The sequence below is a fragment of the Dromiciops gliroides genome, chromosome 1 (genome assembly GCF_019393635.1).
Source record: "Dromiciops gliroides isolate mDroGli1 chromosome 1, mDroGli1.pri, whole genome shotgun sequence".
NCBI lineage: Eukaryota > Metazoa > Chordata > Mammalia > Microbiotheria > Microbiotheriidae > Dromiciops > Dromiciops gliroides.
This window is the reverse complement of record NC_057861.1, coordinates 669,123,575-669,143,787: the sequence shown is the minus strand read 5'-3', so window position 1 is coordinate 669,143,787 and position 20,213 is coordinate 669,123,575. Positions and strand designations below refer to the sequence as shown.

Here is a 20,213-nt window from a genome sequence, read left to right as displayed (position 1 = left end):
AGGGGGGGAAAGGAGAGAGAGACAGAGAGACAGAAACAGAGACAGAGAGAGAGAGAAGGGAGAGAGGGAGAGAGGAGAGAGAAGGGAGAGAGAGGAGAGAGAGACAGAGACAGAGACAGAGAGATTGTTCCAGCAATGTCTGAGCAGTTGAACTCTATCATCACTACTATGTCATCTCTCTGTACCAGGCTTTTGAACTGCTTCCTGAATATATCATCTGTTTCCTCCTTCTGACCATGTGTTCTGTAGTATAATATCACAAAAATATCACTTCTATTCCTCTTTCCATTAATCCTCATAGAAGTACTTTTACATTCTACCATGCTACTCCTCTCTTGTCCCTGGATTTCTTCATGAATAAATCATACTCCACAGCCCTTCTCTACTGTTCCCCTTATCCTGTTCCTTTTGCCTAAATTACACTTTTGAGAGCTGTATTCCAGGCATGAACTCCATCCCACCAAGTCTCATTTGCACCTGTGAAGTCCAATTTGCCTCTTTCTTTTACAGTCTCTAATTCACTTTGTCTGTTACAGGGACAATTTTATGTTTTCTTGTATTTGTATTCCCAGTGCTTAGTATGGTGCCTGTCACATACTTGATGCATTTGGGTATCAACATCTGAAGCCATGGGTTTTATTGTTGGCTTCTTTCTTGGGTTTTGTCCTTTGTGAATTATTGGATGTCCCCACTACTCTTCTTCTTTCTATGACATAGCTACTCTGTATTATTTCTTAGTTGATGGATATACATTTTCCCATCCCCCTTCCTTTCTAGTTGCAAAACTCTGGGGAAATATATATTTTACTAATTTTTATTAAGTGTCAAACATCCCTGGCCAAGAGCCAATTATTCCCATATTTTAAGATGTGGTCCAAAAATCCAAATCCCATTTTCAGAAATTATCTTCTTAACCAGTTGTCCATATTCCCAATCTACCTTTCTCTTCTGAAACCCTGCCTTCAGCCAACCATGTCTTGGAACACAGTTAGCAATCAATAAATACTTGTTGATTATTGACCAACAGTAGTAATGCAAACACCATCTGTGTTCTTAATATCATCCATTTCTTTCTTAGGACTTCACAATCCTCCACACTTTCTTCTAGGTTCCTTCTGACAGAATCATTTGTCCCCACATAAAGCAGCAGAAACACGTAGCAGCCATTGGGTCTGACAAATCTTTTTTTTTTTTTTTTAGTGAGGCAATTGGGGTTAAGTGACTTGTCCAAGGTCACACAGCTAGTAAGTGTTAAGCGTCTGAGGCCCGATTTGAACTCAGGTACTCCTGATTCCAGGGCCGGTGCTCTATCCACTGCACCACCTGGCTGCCCCGGGTCTGACAAATCTTGAGCGTCTCTCCATTTTGTTCTGGGGACCTGCCCTAGGAAGACAGCAGTCCTTGTTTGCTTGTGTCAGCTCAACCAAGAACTGCTTTGATAGCTTTGACTGGAGAGTCATCAACCATGCCTGCTCATCTGTCCTTCTCATCTCTAATCTAACTGGATGGTCTCTCTGCTGATCACTTCCATGGACCTATAGTGTAGCATCACTCCTTGAAGTCATTCTCAGACAGACTTACTCCTTCCTCTCCAGGAAGATAATGGTTCCTTAGCTCCAAGTGTTCAGTGGTCCTTCTTTACTGTTTTCTTTGGGTAACATTCTTCCACCCTTCAACCTCTTGACATAGCTCAGAATTCCCTTTTGCCTCTTAAGAGCCATTTTCTTAATTTTCTTAATATCTAAGCCCTCATCTTTTTTCTTTCTTTCTTTCTTTCTTTCTTTCTTTCTTTTTTAGTGAGGCAATTGGGGTTAAGTGACCTGCCCAGGGTCACACAGCTAGTAAGTGTTAAGTGTCTGAGGCCAGATTTGAACTCAGGTCCTCCTGACTCCAGGGCCGGTGCTCTATCCACTGTGCCACCTAGCTGCCCCTTCTTTCTTTTTTCTTTCTTTCTTTCTTTCTTCCTTTCTTTTTTTAAGCCCTCATCTTTTTTCAAGGAGGTCTTCCTCCTCCCTGATAACCTGGAGAATCAGGCAAAGTGCAAAGAACCCTGGATTTGGAGTCAGAGGACATGACTTTGATTCCCTGTTCTGCCACTTACTCTCTGTTTGGATGTGTGCTGATCACTTAAGCTCTATGGGCCTCTGTTTCCCCATATATAAAATGAGATTAGACTAGGAAACCTCTCGAGTCCCTTCTATTTCTAAAGCTCTGTTCCTCTGGCCCTCCATACTTTTTCCTACCTCTTCTAGGAGGGCAACCAACCTTCACGTTGAGGCCAAAAAGCAACTAATTGGCCTTCCTGAACCTCAGCTGTAAACTGGGGACAATGATCTTTCTACTACCAATGTCACAGAATTGGTGATGAGGAAAGATGATGTAAATATTGAATCTCCTGGGGGCACCTAGATGGCACAGTGGATTCAAGCACCAGCCCTGGATTCAGGAGGACCTGAGTTCAAATCCAGCCTCAGACACTTGACACTTACTAGCTGTGTGACCCTGGGCAAGTCACTTAACCCCCATTGCCTGCAAAAAACAAACAAATATTGAATCTCCAGTCACATGGGAGCTACTGTCATCATTGTTATTGTTACAGAAATGGTTCACTCTCCTCTGAGCTCATCAAAGACAAAGATCTAGGGACCTGGAGCATGAGGATGGGGCAGAGCAGGAAAGGGGTCATTCTTGCAGTGACGTGTAGATCGCTGTGAGCATCTGCTAACCCGATGCCCTGTTCCTTGTGCCCCGTCCAGGAGACTCCATTGCACCCGAAACTACATTCACATGCACCTCTTCGTGTCCTTCATGCTCCGGGCCGTGAGCATCTTCATCAAGGACGCCGTGCTCTACTCGGGGGTCTCCCCAGATGAGATCGAGCGCATCACGGAGGAGGAGCTGAGGGCCTTCACGGAGCCTCCCCCTGCTGATAAGGCGGGTTTTGTGAGTGTCCCAGACCCTAGCCTATGTCCCATCCCTTACTGCCCAGCCCCCAGATCCTCATCCACTGCCCCTCCCTTTGGACATTCCCTCTCTTCATTTCCCACTTCCAGTGTCCTTCCCCATTACCGGTCCCTTGCCCCTTTTAGGGAACAATATCCCCAGCAGTGGAGGCAACTCTCTGTTTCTCCTTGGCCCACAGACGAGTGCATCCCAGATGGCTTCTCAGAGGCCCAAGCACCAGCCTCACCCCCAACATAAAAACGCATGAAAGTGCAAAGAACTTTATACACCAGCCTGAACATAACCAGACATAAGCAAGTGGCTCAATCTTCTAGGGGTGGAAGTGGGATATGGATGAGCACCACATGCTTCCCCCCATTTTGGACTGTCCATGGAGTACTAACTCCAGGCTAACAGAATATTTCTCCACCTGGGGCATGAATTAAGAAAGGGTAACCCTGGGAGAATCCCCAATGCCACCTAACTCCCTGTCCATTGTCTCCTCTCAATCCAGGTGGGCTGCAGAGTGGCGGTGACCGTCTTCCTTTACTTCCTGACCACCAACTACTACTGGATCCTGGTGGAAGGCCTGTACCTTCATAGCCTCATCTTCATGGCTTTTTTCTCTGAGAAAAAATATCTCTGGGGTTTCACATTATTCGGCTGGGGTACGTCCATTGGGATGCTGGAGGCCCGCCTTCCCATCTATCCCATCCTGCTATTGCCAGTGACCTAAAACAGCTATCTGTGTGCATATATGCCTGTGTGTGGATGTAGATGTGAGTGTGTGTGTGTGTGTGTGATGGAAGGTATGTGTATATTTTTGTTTTGGGGTGTGTGTGTGAGAGAACACATGTATACACTCATATGTACCTGTTTGTGAGCAGACATACACTTTGTAGATCCATGGAGTGATGTATACATTGTCTCTACCTGGGTCTGGACATGTGTCTATGCATGTATATGTTTATATGGTTGTATCATGAGAACTCCTTGTACATGCATGTATTACATTCTCTCTGCCCTGTGTGCCCGACCTGTAGCTGCCTCATAATTCTGTTCCTACACCAGGAAATTCCCCTTACACACACATGCACACTCTGTCCAGCCTCCACATACAACAGGAGCCTCAGGCAATCATCCACATAGACCTAGCACCAGTTGGTTATTCCCAGTCAGAAGTGACACTTATGGGAATGAAATTACATCATTGATAGAAAATGAGTGTGGGATTAGGGCCCAAGACCTGGTCATTGCCACAGAATGGACTAAGGCTCAGGGAGAGGCCATGGACATGGCATGGACTGATGCACTGAGATTGGAGTCAGGCCCGGCTCTGCTCCTTGCTCTCTGTGTGACCTTAGGCAAATCCTTTCTGCTCTGAACCATTTCCTTGTCTGTAAAATGATGGGGTTGGACTCCTGAGTCTCTTCTAGCTCTGATCATCAATGATTCTATGTCAGTGGTCAACTCCACAGTTTAATCTGTGACTAGGATCAGAATTCAGCCTGTGGAGCAGCTAGGTGGCCCAGTGGATAAAAGCACTAGCCCTAGATTCAAGAGGACCTGAGTTCAAATCTGACTTCAGACAAACACTTACTAGCTATGTGACCCTGGGCAAGTCACTTAACCCTCATTGCCCCACAAAAATAGATAAATGATTCAATCTGTAACCAGAAAATAGGGGTCAGCAGAGGATGACCAGAGATACCTATTTAGCCCTGGCTTGGGCCCACCATTGCCTCTTGTCCTATCTCTGACAGAAGATATTCCCAGAATTTGGGATATCAATCCTCCTCTCCTCCTCTCCCTATCCATCCATCTGACAGCCTGTGATCAAGACCACTGGCATTCCCAGAGGAGTCCCAGCAGCCCCCATCTCTGTAGGAATACACAGACTTTATGGGCACCTCGCTTTGTCCACCACACCCTGGACCAGCTCATTCTGAACAGGAAGCTCCAGCAATGGCAGGCATGTAGGGAGGTTAAAAAAAAAAACTGCATGGCAGAGGAGAAAGAGAATCCTAAATTGGAAAGTACAAGAGCTGGGTTCAAATCTCATCTCTGTTACACATCAGGCACATTGCTTCCTCTGGAGCTTGATTTCCCCACCTGTGAGATTTAGACTACTCTGTCTCCAAGGCCCTTTCCAACTCTAAAAATCCCCTTATTCTGTTATCTCGTGAGGTGACTGAGCCAAGGATGCTCTCCCTCTCTCCTCCCTCCCCACCATTACTACTCTTAATGGTTGGATCCTTATGGTAGGGTGGTGACTTTGCCGGAATGTTTCTACTTCCTCCACTCCCCACCCCCACTTTCACTCCATTCAGGGAGATGAATGGTCACACCTACATCTCAGGAATCTTGCCTATTGGGGAAAGCCTAGTCCTCGCCCATCATAGAACACGTGATTTTCCGACCTGTGACTGTGGCCAGCCCAGTTGGGTATATCCATTGACCACACTGGGGAGCTAACAGTGGTATCCTTAAAGTTCAGACCAGGGAGTTTCCTTAGACCCAGTGGGCCACAGGGATCCAGAAAAGCTTCTTGAGGTGAAGTCTGATGGGAGGCCATCAGTAGTTGTTTGGGGAGGGTGCTGACTGTGGTGCATAGGATTGGCTGGGCCAAGCTAGGCCAGGGTGTGGGCCATGAGCCCACAGGGGCTAGCCCTGAGGGGGGACACACCTGACTTTATAGAACCTGCATTGTACACACTGTGTGTTTTCACTACTATGCACAGCGCATACAATGTGGATACTATAAGAGTCACTGACAGCATCGGTGCCCACCCAGGGAACCCTTTCTGTGCCCACAGGGGAGTAATTGTGTGTGCGTCCATATGGATATGTATGGATGCATATAAGGCTCTGAATCTATGTGTGTATGCATGTGTCTGTATCTCTACATGCATTTGTCACCATGAGAGTGGCTGGGTGTGCATGTGTGTGGCTCTGTGTGCATGTGTCGTGGAGGCTCATGCATGCCCATGTAGAGTGTCTGTGTGCATGGGTGTGTGGCTGTGTTCATAGCACACGCTTTTTTATATCCGTACCTGCACTTATGTTTGTATGTATGTACTGGTGTGAGTTTATCTGTGAATTTTCAAGTAGCTATGTTCCCCAATGAGATGATTATGAAATGATGGTGGAGATCTGTCTGGAGGCTATCAGGGAAATGAATGTTCCTATAGGGTTGGAGAACAGAAGTGCTTCTAGGAAAGAAGGTAGCACTGGGGCAGGCTGTGTGGGTCCATAGGTGAGCCATGAGATCCAACTCTCATTTTATAAAGGAGGAAACTAAGGCCCAGAAGAGGAAATACCTTGCCCATGGATGTACAGATAGTATATAGGGCTGATTACCTGTCCATAGCTCTTTCCATCAGGCCAATTTAGGGCTAAATTAGGCTTTTTTTCCTACTTATATGAACCTGACAGGGGTGACCTCTGGGCCAACCAACTGGGCTGCTAGTGCTGAAGGCAGGGTAAGGGAGACAGTTTAATAATGTGGTGCTTTGTGCTGAGATGATGGTTTTTAGAAAAACTGAAGGGTTCAGAAGTGGGGAAGAGAATGAAGAGTCTGGGAGAAAGAGAGACCCAAAGATAAGGGGAACTGAGCAGAGAGCCACACTCCTGAATCACAGGAGAGGCAAGTACAAGGAAACAGCTGAGTGGGTCATCAAAAAGAGATCCTCAGGGGCAGCTAGGTGGTGCAGTGGATAGAACACCAGCCCTGGAGTCAGGAGGACCTGAGTTCAAATCCAGCCTCAGACACTTAACACTTACTAGCTGTGTGACCCTGTGCAAGTCGCTTAACCCCAATTGCCTCACACACACACAAAAAAAGAGATCCTCTTGAGCTTCGGTCAGAGGGATACAGGTTCTATCTGAAGCAAAGGGGTGACACTGGAAGGCCAGACCAAAAAGGCACCTCCCTACCTCTTGAGGGCCCAAGGAAGCTAAGATCAGGAAAGAGAGCATAACATGGGCCTGCGGGTGAAGGAGGGTATGCTAGCAAGGACGGTGACTCCCAAAGGTCACAGTCAGTAATTTGAAGAGGAACTAAAACAAGGGAATCCTGGAAGACACAGATGAGTATGTGCCCATGTACACTATCAGACACATGTGGGGGTGAAGAGGAAAGGGGGAGGGAAAAGCACAGGAGAAATGAAAGCAAAGGAGAGGGGAAGGGGCCAGATAGTGGAGAGATTCCCAATCTCCGATGGAATCCAGCAAGCTTTTACTAAGCACCTATCCTGCGCAAGGTGGTCCTCAGGCTACAGAGAGAAAATAGCTGCCGCCCCCAAGGGGCTTACAGTCGAATGCAAGGCGGCATCATAGGAGAAGATACACAGAGTCATGATTATGTGAGGGGGGAGAGAACCCTGACATGGGGAAATCAGAAAAGACAGCCCAGGAGAGATGGCACATAAGGAAGCCAGAGCTTCTGGGAGGTGGCAGTAAGGTGGGAGGGCATTCCAGGAAGGGGGCAAAGTCAGCGCAAAGACACAATGGCTGGAGAAAAAATACCAAGTGTTAGTTTAAGGAGGTTGGACTTTCTCTGATTAGTCATCAAAATGGTCTTGATCCTGGAGACCACAGCTCCTAGAACCCTACATTTTGAGAGTGGAGAGCAGCCACAAGCCACAGAGTTCATACCTTTGGGGATCCCCACCCTAGTGGCCAGATGTCCTCAGCCTAACACTAGGCCTTCACTGCCTCCCCTTCCAACGCTACCTCCCTCCCTCCCCTCACCACCCTCTGTTTTTCTCCCCCACTCTCCTCACGTTTCCTGCCTCCCCCATCTCATCGGCACCATCTTGGACTAGCTGCCGCGTTCCCTTCCGACTCTAAAGTTCGGTGATTCCTTTCCCTCTCTGTTCCCTTCTTCTGCCCGTCCCTCTCCCTGATCTGGCCCTCTCTCACATCTCTTCTGCCTCTCCTCAGATCTCAGTGTCAGCATCTCTCCTCTACCATTTGTGTTCCCCCCATCATCATCTTCCCTCTCTGATGATCTCTCGTTCCTCCTCCCATCCCTCTTCCCTCTCTAGATATTCTTGTGCCTCCCATCTATATTCAGAGAGGTAAATCAAGGCTCAGAGGCCAGGGAAAGGGAAAGAGGGAGGGAGGGGAGGGGGATTACCATGGGCTGACTCACTGTTGAAGGGTGGGAGGGTAGGAGAGCTGGGGCCTCATGCCTCCTCTCCTCTCCTCTTTCTCTTCTTTCCCATCTCTCTTCTCCATTTCTTTTGCATCTCTCACCTCTTCTCCTGTGTCTCCTCACCTCCTCCTCTATATCTCTCCTCTCCCTTCTTTCCTCTTCTCTGTATTTCTCCTCTACTCTCCTCCCCAGGCCTCCCTGCCGTGTTTGTTGCTGTGTGGGTGACCGTGAGGGCCACACTGGCCAACACCGAGTAAGTCTGGGGCCTCCTTTGGGGCCTTCTGGGCCCTGGAGTTTTGGGGGGAGCCTCCGAGAAAGGTTGTCATAGGCTGTCCAAGGCCCATGCATGGCCTATGACACCAGCATCAGAAAGCACAATTATGTCCCTTATGAAGGACACTTCAGGGGGGTGGTTTAATAGGGTGGGGATGTTCCATGGACAACAAATTAGGTACTTTGCACATGCTGCTTTAAGCATGAGAGCCTAGAAGCTGGTTCAAGGAAGAGCTGAGTCCAGGGTTGGGGGCTGCCCATCAGGAATGCCACTGGGAGCTGATCACGATGAACCTGTGTCTTTCCAGGTGCTGGGACCTGAGTTCGGGGAATAAGAAATGGATCATACAGGTGCCCATCCTGGCAGCTATTGTGGTGAGCAGGGGTCTGGGGGATGGGGAGGGAGGTCTAAGGAGGACATGTGGCCCCTGCCTTCAAGGAGTCCCAGTCCATGTGGGAAATGCGCTCCCAGCCGTCCAAGGCCATTGAAACCATTGTACAAGTTGGATCCGATAGGGTCTGGGGTGCCTTCTAACTCTGGTATTCTGTGATTGTATGAAGCACACCTGCCTTCCCTTAGGGTATTTCCATTTTAGATGAGGAGACCAAACTCACACTCAAGAAAAAATCATTACAATTCTAGTTCATTTGTATCTAGGGCCAAGTGGGGACCATAAAGGGTAGGTCTTGTGGGAGCTCTGAAGAGGAAGAGATCCCAGTGGGCTGGGGAGATCATGAAAGACTCTAGAGGAGCTGAGACTTGAGAGGACCCTTGAAGGCTAATAAGAGTTGGACAGATTTAGCCTTAGACAGGAGAGAGGCAAAGAATGGGCCTTTGGGGGGGGGGCTGATAACGAGGAGTCCAGAGGCCTATCTAGAGTAAAGGATTCAAGAGAGGAAGTTGGAGCCTGAGGGGACTGAGGGTGTGCTGGAGCCAGCCAGTTGTTAAATTTTCAGTGTGAACATTTATTCACACCTTAGAAATAAGCAAATTACAAATCAGGGCTTGATTTATTGCTTTGTTGACTGTGCTGACTTAATAAAGTGATGAAGAAGACGTTAACGTTGCAGATTAAACTTAGAAGTATGGCCTGCGGATTCTTTTTGAGAATTATTAAACATTTACCAGCACACCTCTGATGGAAAGCCTCAAATGCTAGACTGAGACCTGTCTGGTGTTGGGATGGAGGGAGGTTCAAAGAGGACCTCTGAAGAAGTCAGAATCACGGGAGGATGAGAGCTATGATGCAGGGTCCTAAAGATCATCTGGTGTACTCCATCTGCTTGAGAAAGAAAATCACAACAGTGATAGCCCTTGTTTATAAATTGCTTTAAAGTTTGGGGGGGGGCGGGGCAGCAGCTAGGCGCAGTGGATAGATCACCGGCCCTGGAGTCAGGAGGACCTGAGTTCAAATCCAACCTCAGCCGCTTGACACTTACTAGCTGTGTGACTAAACCCCAATTGCCTCACCAAAATAATAATAATAATAATAAAGTTTCCAGGGAATTTTTTTTGGTTTTTTGGATTTTTTTGCAGGGCAATGGGGATTAAGTGGCTTGCCCAGGGTCACACAGCTAGTAAGTGTCAAGTGCCTGAGGCTGGATTTGAACTCAGGTCCTCCTGAATCCAGGGCCAGTGCTTTATCCACTGTGCCACCTAGCTGCCCTCCCCACCCCCAGGGAAATTTACATACATTATCTCATGTAAGAGCATCCTGGTGGGATGTGCTGAACATGCTACATAGACAAGGCCACTGAGTCCAAGAGATTCAGTTAAAAAGTCATTGCAACATCGCACCTGAGCAGCCTCATGCCAACCAGGCATCTAGGTCTATCTATCCAACTATGGGCATCTAGGTGACAAAGTGAATAGAGCTTTGGACCTGGAGTCAGGAAGACCTGAGTTCAAATTTGGTCTCAGATATTTACTAGCTGTGTGAACCTGGGCAAGTCACTTAACCCTGTTTGTCTCAGTTTCCTCATTTGTAAAATGAGCTGGAGAAGGAAATGACATCACTTCAGTACCTTTGCCAAGAAAACCCCAAATGGGGTCGAAAAGAGTCAAACACAACTGAAAATGATTAAACATTAACTGGTAGATGGCCCCTCTTCAGACATTTTCCCTGAGAATAAGCAGCAGGCTATAGAGAAAGCAGAGGGTATAGAGAAAACTGGTTCAGCGGAAAAAACAGAGGAGTTGGAGTCCAAGAATCCATGTTGAAGGTCCTTCTTTCTTACTAACCAACCAAATGATCTTGGGCAATTCAGTTTCCTCATCTGTCAAATGAAGGTAAGGGACTAGATTATAGCTAAGGTCTCTTCCACATCTAATTCCTCTGGTCCTCTGGAAGGTGACCACAGTGTGGTATAATGGATAGAGTACTGAATTTGGAGTCAGGAAGACTCGCCTCTGGTATTTAATTAGCTATGTAATTAGGCAGCGTCCACATTTAACCTCTCTGAGCAATGAATCAATGAATCAATCAACAAGTACTTATCAAGGTTATAGCCTTCGCTCTGTGTATTCCTACGCCAACTAAATCACGGGTCTTTAACATATAGGAATATTCTGGAACAGTTTCATGGGAGTTTGACGGTTTGGACCCAGAAAGAGACAAAGCTTGGGAGGTGGGAAAAGTAGGAGGAAGGGCAGGAGCTGATGCTCTTCCCCAGGAGTTCCACGTGTCCCACAGCATCACAGAATGTCAGATTTGGAAGGGAATATAGGGATTTTGTCCAAACTACCCATTTTATAGGTAAAGGAATGGAAACCCAAAGAAGTTAGGTGATTTCCCCAAGGTCACACAGCTCTTAAGTGTCAGACCTGGAATTTGAACTCAGGTCTTCTTACTCCCAAGACCAGCATTCTTTCTATTATACTACATTGCAATCAGACGGGGAAAGGGTCCACAGGACTGTCCTGTCATCCTTACCCCTCATTCTCCTTTCCCGGCTGCAGAGAATTCTGAATCTCATTCCTTATCCCTCAGTTACAAAATTCTGTTTTTCTCTCTCTCCCCAGGTGAACTTTATTCTTTTTATCAATATAATCAGAGTGCTGGCTACTAAACTTCGGGAGACCAATGCAGGGAGATGTGACACAAGGCAACAGTACAGGTGAGCCTCCCCCTTTGCCCCGCATTCCATCTCCCCATTCAATGGCCCTAATCGGGACCCTCTTCCAGCTCCCAGTCCTTCATCCACTAAATCACGAACTTCTGGGAGGACGATGCACTTGAACTGTGTCTTGAAAGACAAGCAAGGGGGCAACTAAGTGCGCAGTGGATAGAGCTCCAGCTCTGGATTCAGGAGGACCTGAGTTCAAATCTGGCCTCAGACACTTGACACTTACTAGCTGTGTGACCCTGGGCAAGTCACTTAACCCTCATTGCCCCACCAAAAAAAAAAAAGAAAAAGAAAGAAAGAAAGAGAGAGGGAAAGAAAGAAAGAAAGAAAGAAAGAAAGAAAGAAAGAAAGAAAGAAAGAAAGAAAGAAAGAAAGAAAGAAAAGAAAGAAAGAAAGAAAAAAGAAAGAAAGAAAGAAAAGGAAGAAAAGGAAGAAAAGAAGAAGGAAGGAAAGGAAGGAAGGAAGGAAGGAAGGAAAGGAAGAAAGAAAGAAAGAAAGAAAGAAAGAAAGAAAGAAAGAAAGAAAGAAAGAAAGAAAGAAAGAAAGAAAGAAAGAAAGAAAGAAAGAAAGAAAGAAAGAAAGAAAGAAAGACAGACAAGCAAGGTTTCGGATGGAGAGGGAGGAAGGGTTGGCCTTGACCTTCCCCCTCTGCCTCCTCTTGCAGAAAGCTGCTGAAGTCCACACTAGTGCTCATGCCGCTATTTGGGGTGCACTACATCGTCTTCATGGCCACGCCATACACAGAAGTATCAGGGATTCTTTGGCAAATCCAAATGCACTATGAAATGCTCTTCAATTCATTCCAGGTAGGTGTGGTCATCAGGCCCTCAGGCACTACAGCTAGCTGGCCTATTGGGAGGTAGGAGCAGGCTAGTAAATGTTTAACATTAGTCTCTTTGGAGAATTTAATCTACAGCCTTAAACAGTTTCTCCATCACTTTCTTAATTCTGGGCAACTAAACTAAACCACAATCTATAGCATTTGCCGATCTCCTAGAAGTAAATACTCTCAACAAACATTTAGCAAAGGGTTCTAGCACATCCCGCCATACACATTCAAGCACAACTTTCACTTTACCATTCTTGTTTCCATAACTCCTCCTCCTCTTATGTAGCTCATCAGGCAGGACTTGGGGTCCACTACAGGCTGAACTGGGAGTGAGGGGAATCTGGGAGCAACAGGCTGCTCACAACCTCCACATCTCCCATGCCACCCCCCTAGCTCTATAGTTTGGGGCTATATATAGTTTTTAGCTATGTAGGTTTGGGTAGAGTGGATACAGAGGCATAAACAGGAGTAACTAGCCTTTTCTGTTATCTGTAGAAAAGGGGATCTGAAGGGAAAGCTGATAGACCTAAAACTCTAAGTGTTCCACACCTAGCCCAGCTTAGCTGCAGCCTTCCCCAGTAGATCACAGAATCACAACTGCGGGTGGGGGGCAGGGGGAGTGAGTGGTGGAAATGTGTGTTAGAATCACATTCTCAGCCACAAAACACTCAATAATTCATTACCTACTTCCTCTGTGCAAGGCACAGATACAAAAACAAAAAATTCAAATGAAACTGCCCTCAAGGAGTTTATATTCCAATTGGGGGATCATCACCTTGTGTAGAGGTTAGCACGGGAGCTGAGGCTTAAGGAGGCTAGGGATTCTAAGAGAGGAAGTGAGGAGGGAGAACATCGCAGGCATTGGGGAGACTGGGGAGGCAGCCATTGCATATACACAAAGGGAGAATGTGGGGGAAACTCGGGATGCCCAAACCCTCCAAGGGAAATGCTCTCCATCTTGGAAACATAGACTGGGATCAGACTGTGAAAGTTTTCAACGCCAAGAGGATGAGGATTTTGTATTTTATCCTTGAAGCAATAAAGAGCCACTGAAGTCTTATTTGAGCAGGGAAGTGGGTAAGAGGATCAGATCTGTGCTTTGGGGAGATGATTTTATGTGGAGGATGGATTGGAGAGGGGAGCAGAGCGGGGAAATCAATTGGTCCAGGTGAAGACCTGAACATGGGTGAGTGTAAAGGGGGGGGGGGTGGGAAACAGACATGGGAGATGTTGTGGAAATCAAATCAACAAGACTTGGGTAAATGATTGGATGTGGTGGGTAAAGGAGACTAGAGTTGAGAACAACTCCAAAGTTACAAACCCGGGTGACTGGAAGGGTGGTAGTGCCCCTGACAGTGACACAGTCTGAAACCTACCTATCTAGGTAGGAAACTGGACCAGTGCTGGAGGTGCTGCCCTCATGGGAAACACACATCCTCATACCCACGAATAAAGTTGGGACAGGTCAACAAGCATTTATTAAACACCTACTATATGCTATGCCCTCTGTTAAGTCCAGGGGATACAAAGAAAGGCAAAAACCAGTTCCTGCTCTCAAAGGAGCTCACTGTCTAATGGGGGAAACCACATGAAAGCAACTATGTGCAAACAAGATCTATTCAGGATTAACTGAAGGCAATCACAGAGGGAAGGCACTAGAATTAAGGGGGTTGGGAAAGGCTTCTTGCAAAAGGTCATTTTTTTAGCTGGGATTTGAAGGAAGGCGGAGAAGCCAGGAGGTCAGAAAGGAAGAGAGAGAGAGAGAGCATTCCAGGCATTGAGACAGTTGGTAAAATGCCCAGAGACAGCAGATGGAGTATCTGGTGCCAGGAACAGCAAAGGGGGCTAGTGTCACCGGATTGCAGGGTACATCAGCGGGAATAAGGTAGAAGACTGGAAAGGAAGAAAGGACAAGTTTACAAAGGGCTTTGAACACTAATTAGAGGATTTTATGTTGATCCCAGAGATACTAAGGAGCCATCAGAGTTTACTGAGTGGGGAGGGGGGGGGGTGACATGGTCAGACCTACACTTTATGACAATCACTTTGACAGAGGAGGAGAGGATGGATTGGAACGGGAAGAGACTTGAGGCAGGGAGACCAACTAAAAGGCTATTGCAAGGATGGCGTTTCCCCAGGGTACTTAGTCCTGCACAACACCACCCCCCAAGAAAAAAAAAGAAACTGACAACCCTTCTATTCTGCAACAGCAAGACGGAGTCTTTCATAAGTACCAGGAGCCCATCAAAGATCCTGGAGCCACATAAACTAGTTGTTGTCAACTGTGAAGTTTTCAATCATTTTTATAATGACTTGCACCCATAAAAGCATCCATCCAACCAGCCCCACTCCCACCCCCCACCTCCAGCTTCTCAATCTTAACTATTTCACAGATAATGAAATTACACGCAATTCCCCCCTAGTGGTCAAGACCTGCAATTTCATCTTCAGAGGGGGAAAGAGGGCAGTAGTCAGAGAATCAATCTAACACGATGTGACAAATGCAATTTGTGAATTCTCTTCTAAAATGTCGGTAATTACATGTGTCCTGCCCTACTGTTGGAGAAAGGGAGAGAATTTCCTGATGCTCACTCAGTATCCTGAGATCCCAACTCAGAGTGAAAAGGGAAGGGGTTGCTGAAATCTTCCTTCTCTGGAGAACTTTTAAAAAGAGGGTGGACTTTTTACTCCCTCCCTTCCCCAAGCTGTAGTTAAACTTGGGAAGGATGTTCTGGACAGATCAACAGAGAAGTCTTCCTAGAAGTGGAAGGCTTTGGGGGGATGGGTCAGAGGGGAGGTGGATCAGGCAGGGGAGACCCTGAGAAAACTAATCAAGGCATCCTTAACGCTCCCCCCACCCCGTCTTGTCTATCTCTTTCTCCAGGGATTTTTCGTTGCCATAATATACTGTTTCTGCAATGGAGAGGTGAGTGTGAACCCCATGCCATCCCTGCAATGTGCCCTCTGCTTGACCAGTAAAAATAAAGATGAAATGAGATTATGGAACCTGTCCCTTGCCCTCAGGAAATTTAGAGACTGGGGGGGGTGCAATATGTGCACCAAATATGACACGAGGAAGGACGGTAAGGAAGGGGAAAAGAAACAAGCATTTGTTCATCACCTACCATGTGAAACTGTGCTAAGTCCTTTACAAATATCTCATTTCATCCTCCCAAAGATCTTGAGGGTAGGTGCTATTATTATCCTACTTTACAGTTGAGGAAACTTAGGCAGTCAGAGATTAAGTGACTTACCCAGGGTCATACAGCTATTAAATGACTAAGGTCAGATTTGAACTCAGGTCTGCCTGATTCCAGTTCTAGCCCTATATCCACTGAGCCACCTAGCTGCAAAGCAGAGGTCCAGACAAGGCACCCAATTTTCAGCTTTAGAGAGTGACTTAAAGGATGTGATCTCCTTTGACCCTCACCATTAGGCTGTGGAATAGGAAGTATTGGTGTTATTAACGCTATGAGAAGTTAAGTCTTTTACCCATGGTCACCCAGCTAGTGAATGCCTGAGGCAGGATTCACCACTCAGACCCCTGCTGACCCCGCTCCCAACTAGCCTCTCTTTATACACTGAGAATGGAGGGTCACTAAGGCTGATCCTCCTGTCTCTCATCCTTCCCCACAAGGTACAAGCAGAGATCAAGAAGTCATGGAGCCGATGGACCCTGGCCTTGGACTTCAAGCGGAAGGCCCGGAGTGGCAGCAGCACCTACAGCTATGGCCCCATGGTGTCACACACAAGTGTCACCAATGTGGGACCCCGAGGGGGGCTGGCCTTGTCCCTCAGCCCTCGACTAGCTCCTGGGACTGGAGCCAGTGCCAATGGCCACCACCATTGCCTGGCTATGTGAAGCATGGCTCCATTTCTGAGAACTCATTGCCTTCATCTGGCCCAGAGCCTGGCACCAAGGATGACGGGTATCTCAATGGCTCTGGAATCTATGAGCCAATGGTTGGGGAACAACCCCCTCCACTCTTGGAGGAGGAGAGGGAAACAGTCATGTGACCTATACTCCCCTACCTATCCAGGGGGCAGAGACACTGGGCTTGAGCCTGAACTCTGAGGCCTGCCCCCACCCTTGTACTCAGGCCAGGTCCCACCCCAGGAGCCCTGGGGACCCCACATTCCCAGTGCAAGCCAAACCAGAGGTCCCTCTGACTGAGCCTGGGATCATGGAGATGCTCCCAGGCCTGGTCAGTACACAGGTTCAAGGGACCATGGCGGCCTTCTCAGGACCAGATAACGGAGCTGGGGTCACCCAGGGGATGGACAGACACTCCGTTGAGGGGAGGGAAGCTGTGGAGGTCAGGGAGGAAAAAATACCAAGAAGGAAAAAAAGAGAAAAAAAGGAAAAGAAAGGAAAAGAAAAAATATTGAGTGGCTATGTGTTTGTTTTGAGCTAAGTGATTGGGGGAAAGGGGCATCTTGTGGATGGGTCCTCCTGTCACCCAAGCCAGAACATACTAGTGAAAGAAAGGTATTCTGGGAGGACTGGAAGAAATCCTGACCCTGGGGACAGAAGCTGAAGATAGAGGTCTAGTCTCCAAAAATATCAACCTTCAGGTCCTTCATCAGATCTGGGAAACCTTGGGGGAGAAGATCTGAGCTTCTTCCAGAGGGAAGTTCACAATAATTGCCAATCCACAAGAAACATTGATTCCCAGACAGGATCCAACATGTCCTCACTTTTGCATCTTTCATGAGCTCAGGATGGCAGAACCCATTATATGTTGATTGGATTCGATTTGACAAAAGTATATTAAATGCCTACCACATGCAGAGGCACTGGGGATACAGAAATTTTAAAAGTACACATTTCTAGAGCATTTTAATATTCACAGAGCTTTTCCCTCATAAGTACCCCACCCAGCAATGTGCGGTTTTCTTAGCTTCATTTTACAGATAAGGAAATTAAGGTTCCAATTGGCTGACTTAGCCAACATCACACAGAAAATATGTGTAAGAGGTTTGAGTCCATCATTTTCCTAACTCCAAGCCTCATGCACATTCTACACCTTGCCACTTCTGTTCTCAAGCTGAGAAAGACAGTACAAAGAAAAAGAGATAGCACTATAAGTACACAAAAGGGGTCCGGGGCAACATCCTGTGACAAAAAAGTAATGAATGGGAGATTACTTCCATCTGGGGAGTCACCAGAGATATCTTCATGGGAGAAGTGACACTTGAACTAGACCAGGAAGGAGGGTACTTCAGCAGGTCTAGATGCCAGGGCAAGGTGGGAAGGGGAGAGTTCATTCCAGGTATGGAGAAATCACATAAGCAAAGATGTGAAGATGGGACAGGGCAGGAAGAGAACAGCAGGTGAAGAGAGTCTTGTTTGCCTAGAAGTCATATGGGACATAAGAATGAAAAGATAATGTAAAATCAGCTTCTACAGGTCTGGAAGTGCCAGATAAACAGCTTACATTTTGTTCAGTAGGCAAGGCAGATCCATTCAAGTTACATGATCTTAGAGGTGCAGTAGAAAGAATATTCAGTGTATACAAAGTGTGTGTGTGTGTGTGTGTGTGTGTGTGTGTGTGTGTGTGTGTAACACAGTATATACAAAGTGATTTGGAGAGGGGAGAAACTAGTGTAATAGGGACAATTACAATAATCTAGGCAAGAAAAGATGATAGTCTGGGTTGGCAAATGGAGGACAGGGGCTGGAACCATATCATGCCTGAGCCATATCATGTCTATTTCAGTCCTCACCCCAACCACTGATTAAGCTCTGATAACATAGTCTTTGTACCCTGGACAGCTCCTTGGGGTAGCCCAGCCAAAGTTATGATAGAGACATCATCAAAGAGGCTTGGAAGAGATAAGAATAATGATGGTGATGATGTTGGTAGTAGCAGCAGCAGGAGCAGAAGTAGCAATAGCAGCTAGCATTTATATAGTACCTACTATGTACCAGACATTATGCTGAGTGCTTTACAAATATCTTACTTGATCTTCACAACAATCTTTCAAGGTAGGTGCTGTTATTATCTCCATTTTATAGCTGAGGAATATGAGGCAAGTAGAAATTAAGTGACTTGCCCAGGGTCACACAACTACAAAGTGTCTGAGGCTGGATTTGAACTGGGGTCTTCCTGACTCCAGCTCCATCATTCTATCCACTGCACCAAATAACACAAAAATGGATGAAGAACTCTGCTCTAAAAAGTTAGTGACTTGCCTAATGTCAGATGGAGAGTCTGAATGGAACTTCCAGACCTAGAACCCAAATCTCCTGACCCCAGTCAAATTCACCAAACATTTATTAAATACTTTGTTAGGCACTGGAGATAGAAGAGTGAAAAATGTTGTGGAGACGATATCTGTAAAGCTTTTAGTTCAGTGCCTGGCACACAGTAGGCACTTAAATGCTTGTTCCCTTCCTTTTCCCCACTGCCCTCGAGTAAATTATCATTTCAAGAGGGAACTATGGCTGCTCCACAAATGAGTGGGCCAAGGTAGTGTGTGACAGGAGCCAAGGATAGAACGAGCCAATGTGTTCTAAGACCATTTGAGGAGGAGAGAGAGGAGTTTCATTGGGGTTGAGGGAAGACGGAAATAAAGGAAAGCTTCAGGAAGGAAGCAGCACCTGAGCTGGGCGTTGGAGAGAGAGAAACATATTAACAAGCAGGAAAGAAGAGTGTGCTACCATATATAGTGTCTGCATACTCAGAAGCAGGAGAGGGGAGGATGAACTCGGCAATGCTTAGTTGTCCAGTTTGGCCAGAGCATGGAATGCCTATGGGGTGGGGTGAGAGGGGAGAAGAGGAAGAAATAAGGTTGGAAAGGTCTTAGGTAGGGGCAGCTCGGTGGCATAGTAGATAAAGTACTGGCCTTGAATTCAGGAGTACCTGAGTTCAAATCCAGCCTCAGACACTTGACAGTTACTAGCTGTGTGACCCTGGGCAAGTCACTTAACCCTCATTGCCCCTCCAAAAAACAAACAAACAAACAACAACAAAAAACAAAGAAGGGCATTTCTGGAGGTCACAATAGCTAATAGGTAGCACAGTGGATAGTGATCCAGGCCTGGAGTTAGAAAGCCCTGAATTCAAATCCAGCCTCAGACACTTACTAGATATGTGACCCTGAGCAAGTATATGTTTGCCTCAGTTTCCTCATATGTAAAACGGGGGTAATAATGGCACCTACTTCACAGGCTTCTTGTGAGGATCAAATGAAATAATAATTGTAAAGGGCTTAGCACAGTACCTGGCATATAGTAAGCACTATATTCATGTTTGTTGTTGTTATCATCATTGTTACCAGAGATAGGACTAGAAGCCAGATGCCAGGATGTCAAGTTTTGCACCCTTTCCTCCAAACTTTGCTTCTTCTCAATCAATGCCAGGACGGATATGTTCAGAGGGGAAGGGATGACACCCTCCAGTCTGATAAAATGTTACCTGTGTCTTCACACACATCACTGATGGGATGAAGCCTTTTATGTCTCCATTCAGAGTTCAAAGAACCTCCACAGCACAGGTTTACTTACAGAACCAGCTCTTATAGTCATCACAGTTCCCTTCTAATCTGCCCTGATTTCTACCTCCATTCAAGCCAGAACTATTGCTCTTATCTCCCTTGATCACTGAGGAAACAGGGCCTTCCTCCCCTCTGGGGCCAAATTTCTCTGTCCCAGGCCAGAACTGCTCTCTCTTCAACCACATGAATGTCCAGCTCAGTGGCATCCCTGGAATCTGCCCACAGAATTCTTTGAATTAAACTCCTTTCCTGGGCATTGAGGCACTTGGATTCTCCATTGACCTTTAGAGGTAGCCTTTGTAACTCTTTCTGAATCTGTAGGTCCTCTTAAAGCATAATCATGTCAATTTAGATGGCTAGGTGACACAGTAGATAGAGCATTGG

General features: G+C 46.6%; 1 protein-coding gene across 1 annotated transcript in view; it reads left to right on the top strand.

The window, feature by feature from the left end:
- The window catches only part of PTH1R (parathyroid hormone 1 receptor), a 65,721-nt gene extending 48,596 nt beyond the window's left edge, over nt 1-17,125 (top strand). Inside the window, 9 exon segments of the mRNA XM_043978560.1 lie at nt 2,757-2,943; nt 3,458-3,611; nt 8,294-8,354; nt 8,683-8,749; nt 11,397-11,491; nt 12,165-12,306; nt 15,214-15,255; nt 15,967-16,168; nt 16,171-17,125. Of these exon segments, the coding sequence (XP_043834495.1) occupies nt 2,757-2,943; nt 3,458-3,611; nt 8,294-8,354; nt 8,683-8,749; nt 11,397-11,491; nt 12,165-12,306; nt 15,214-15,255; nt 15,967-16,168; nt 16,171-16,346 (1,126 nt within the window). The 3' untranslated portion in view covers nt 16,347-17,125.
- Nucleotides 17,126-20,213: the final 3,088 nt, after the last annotated feature.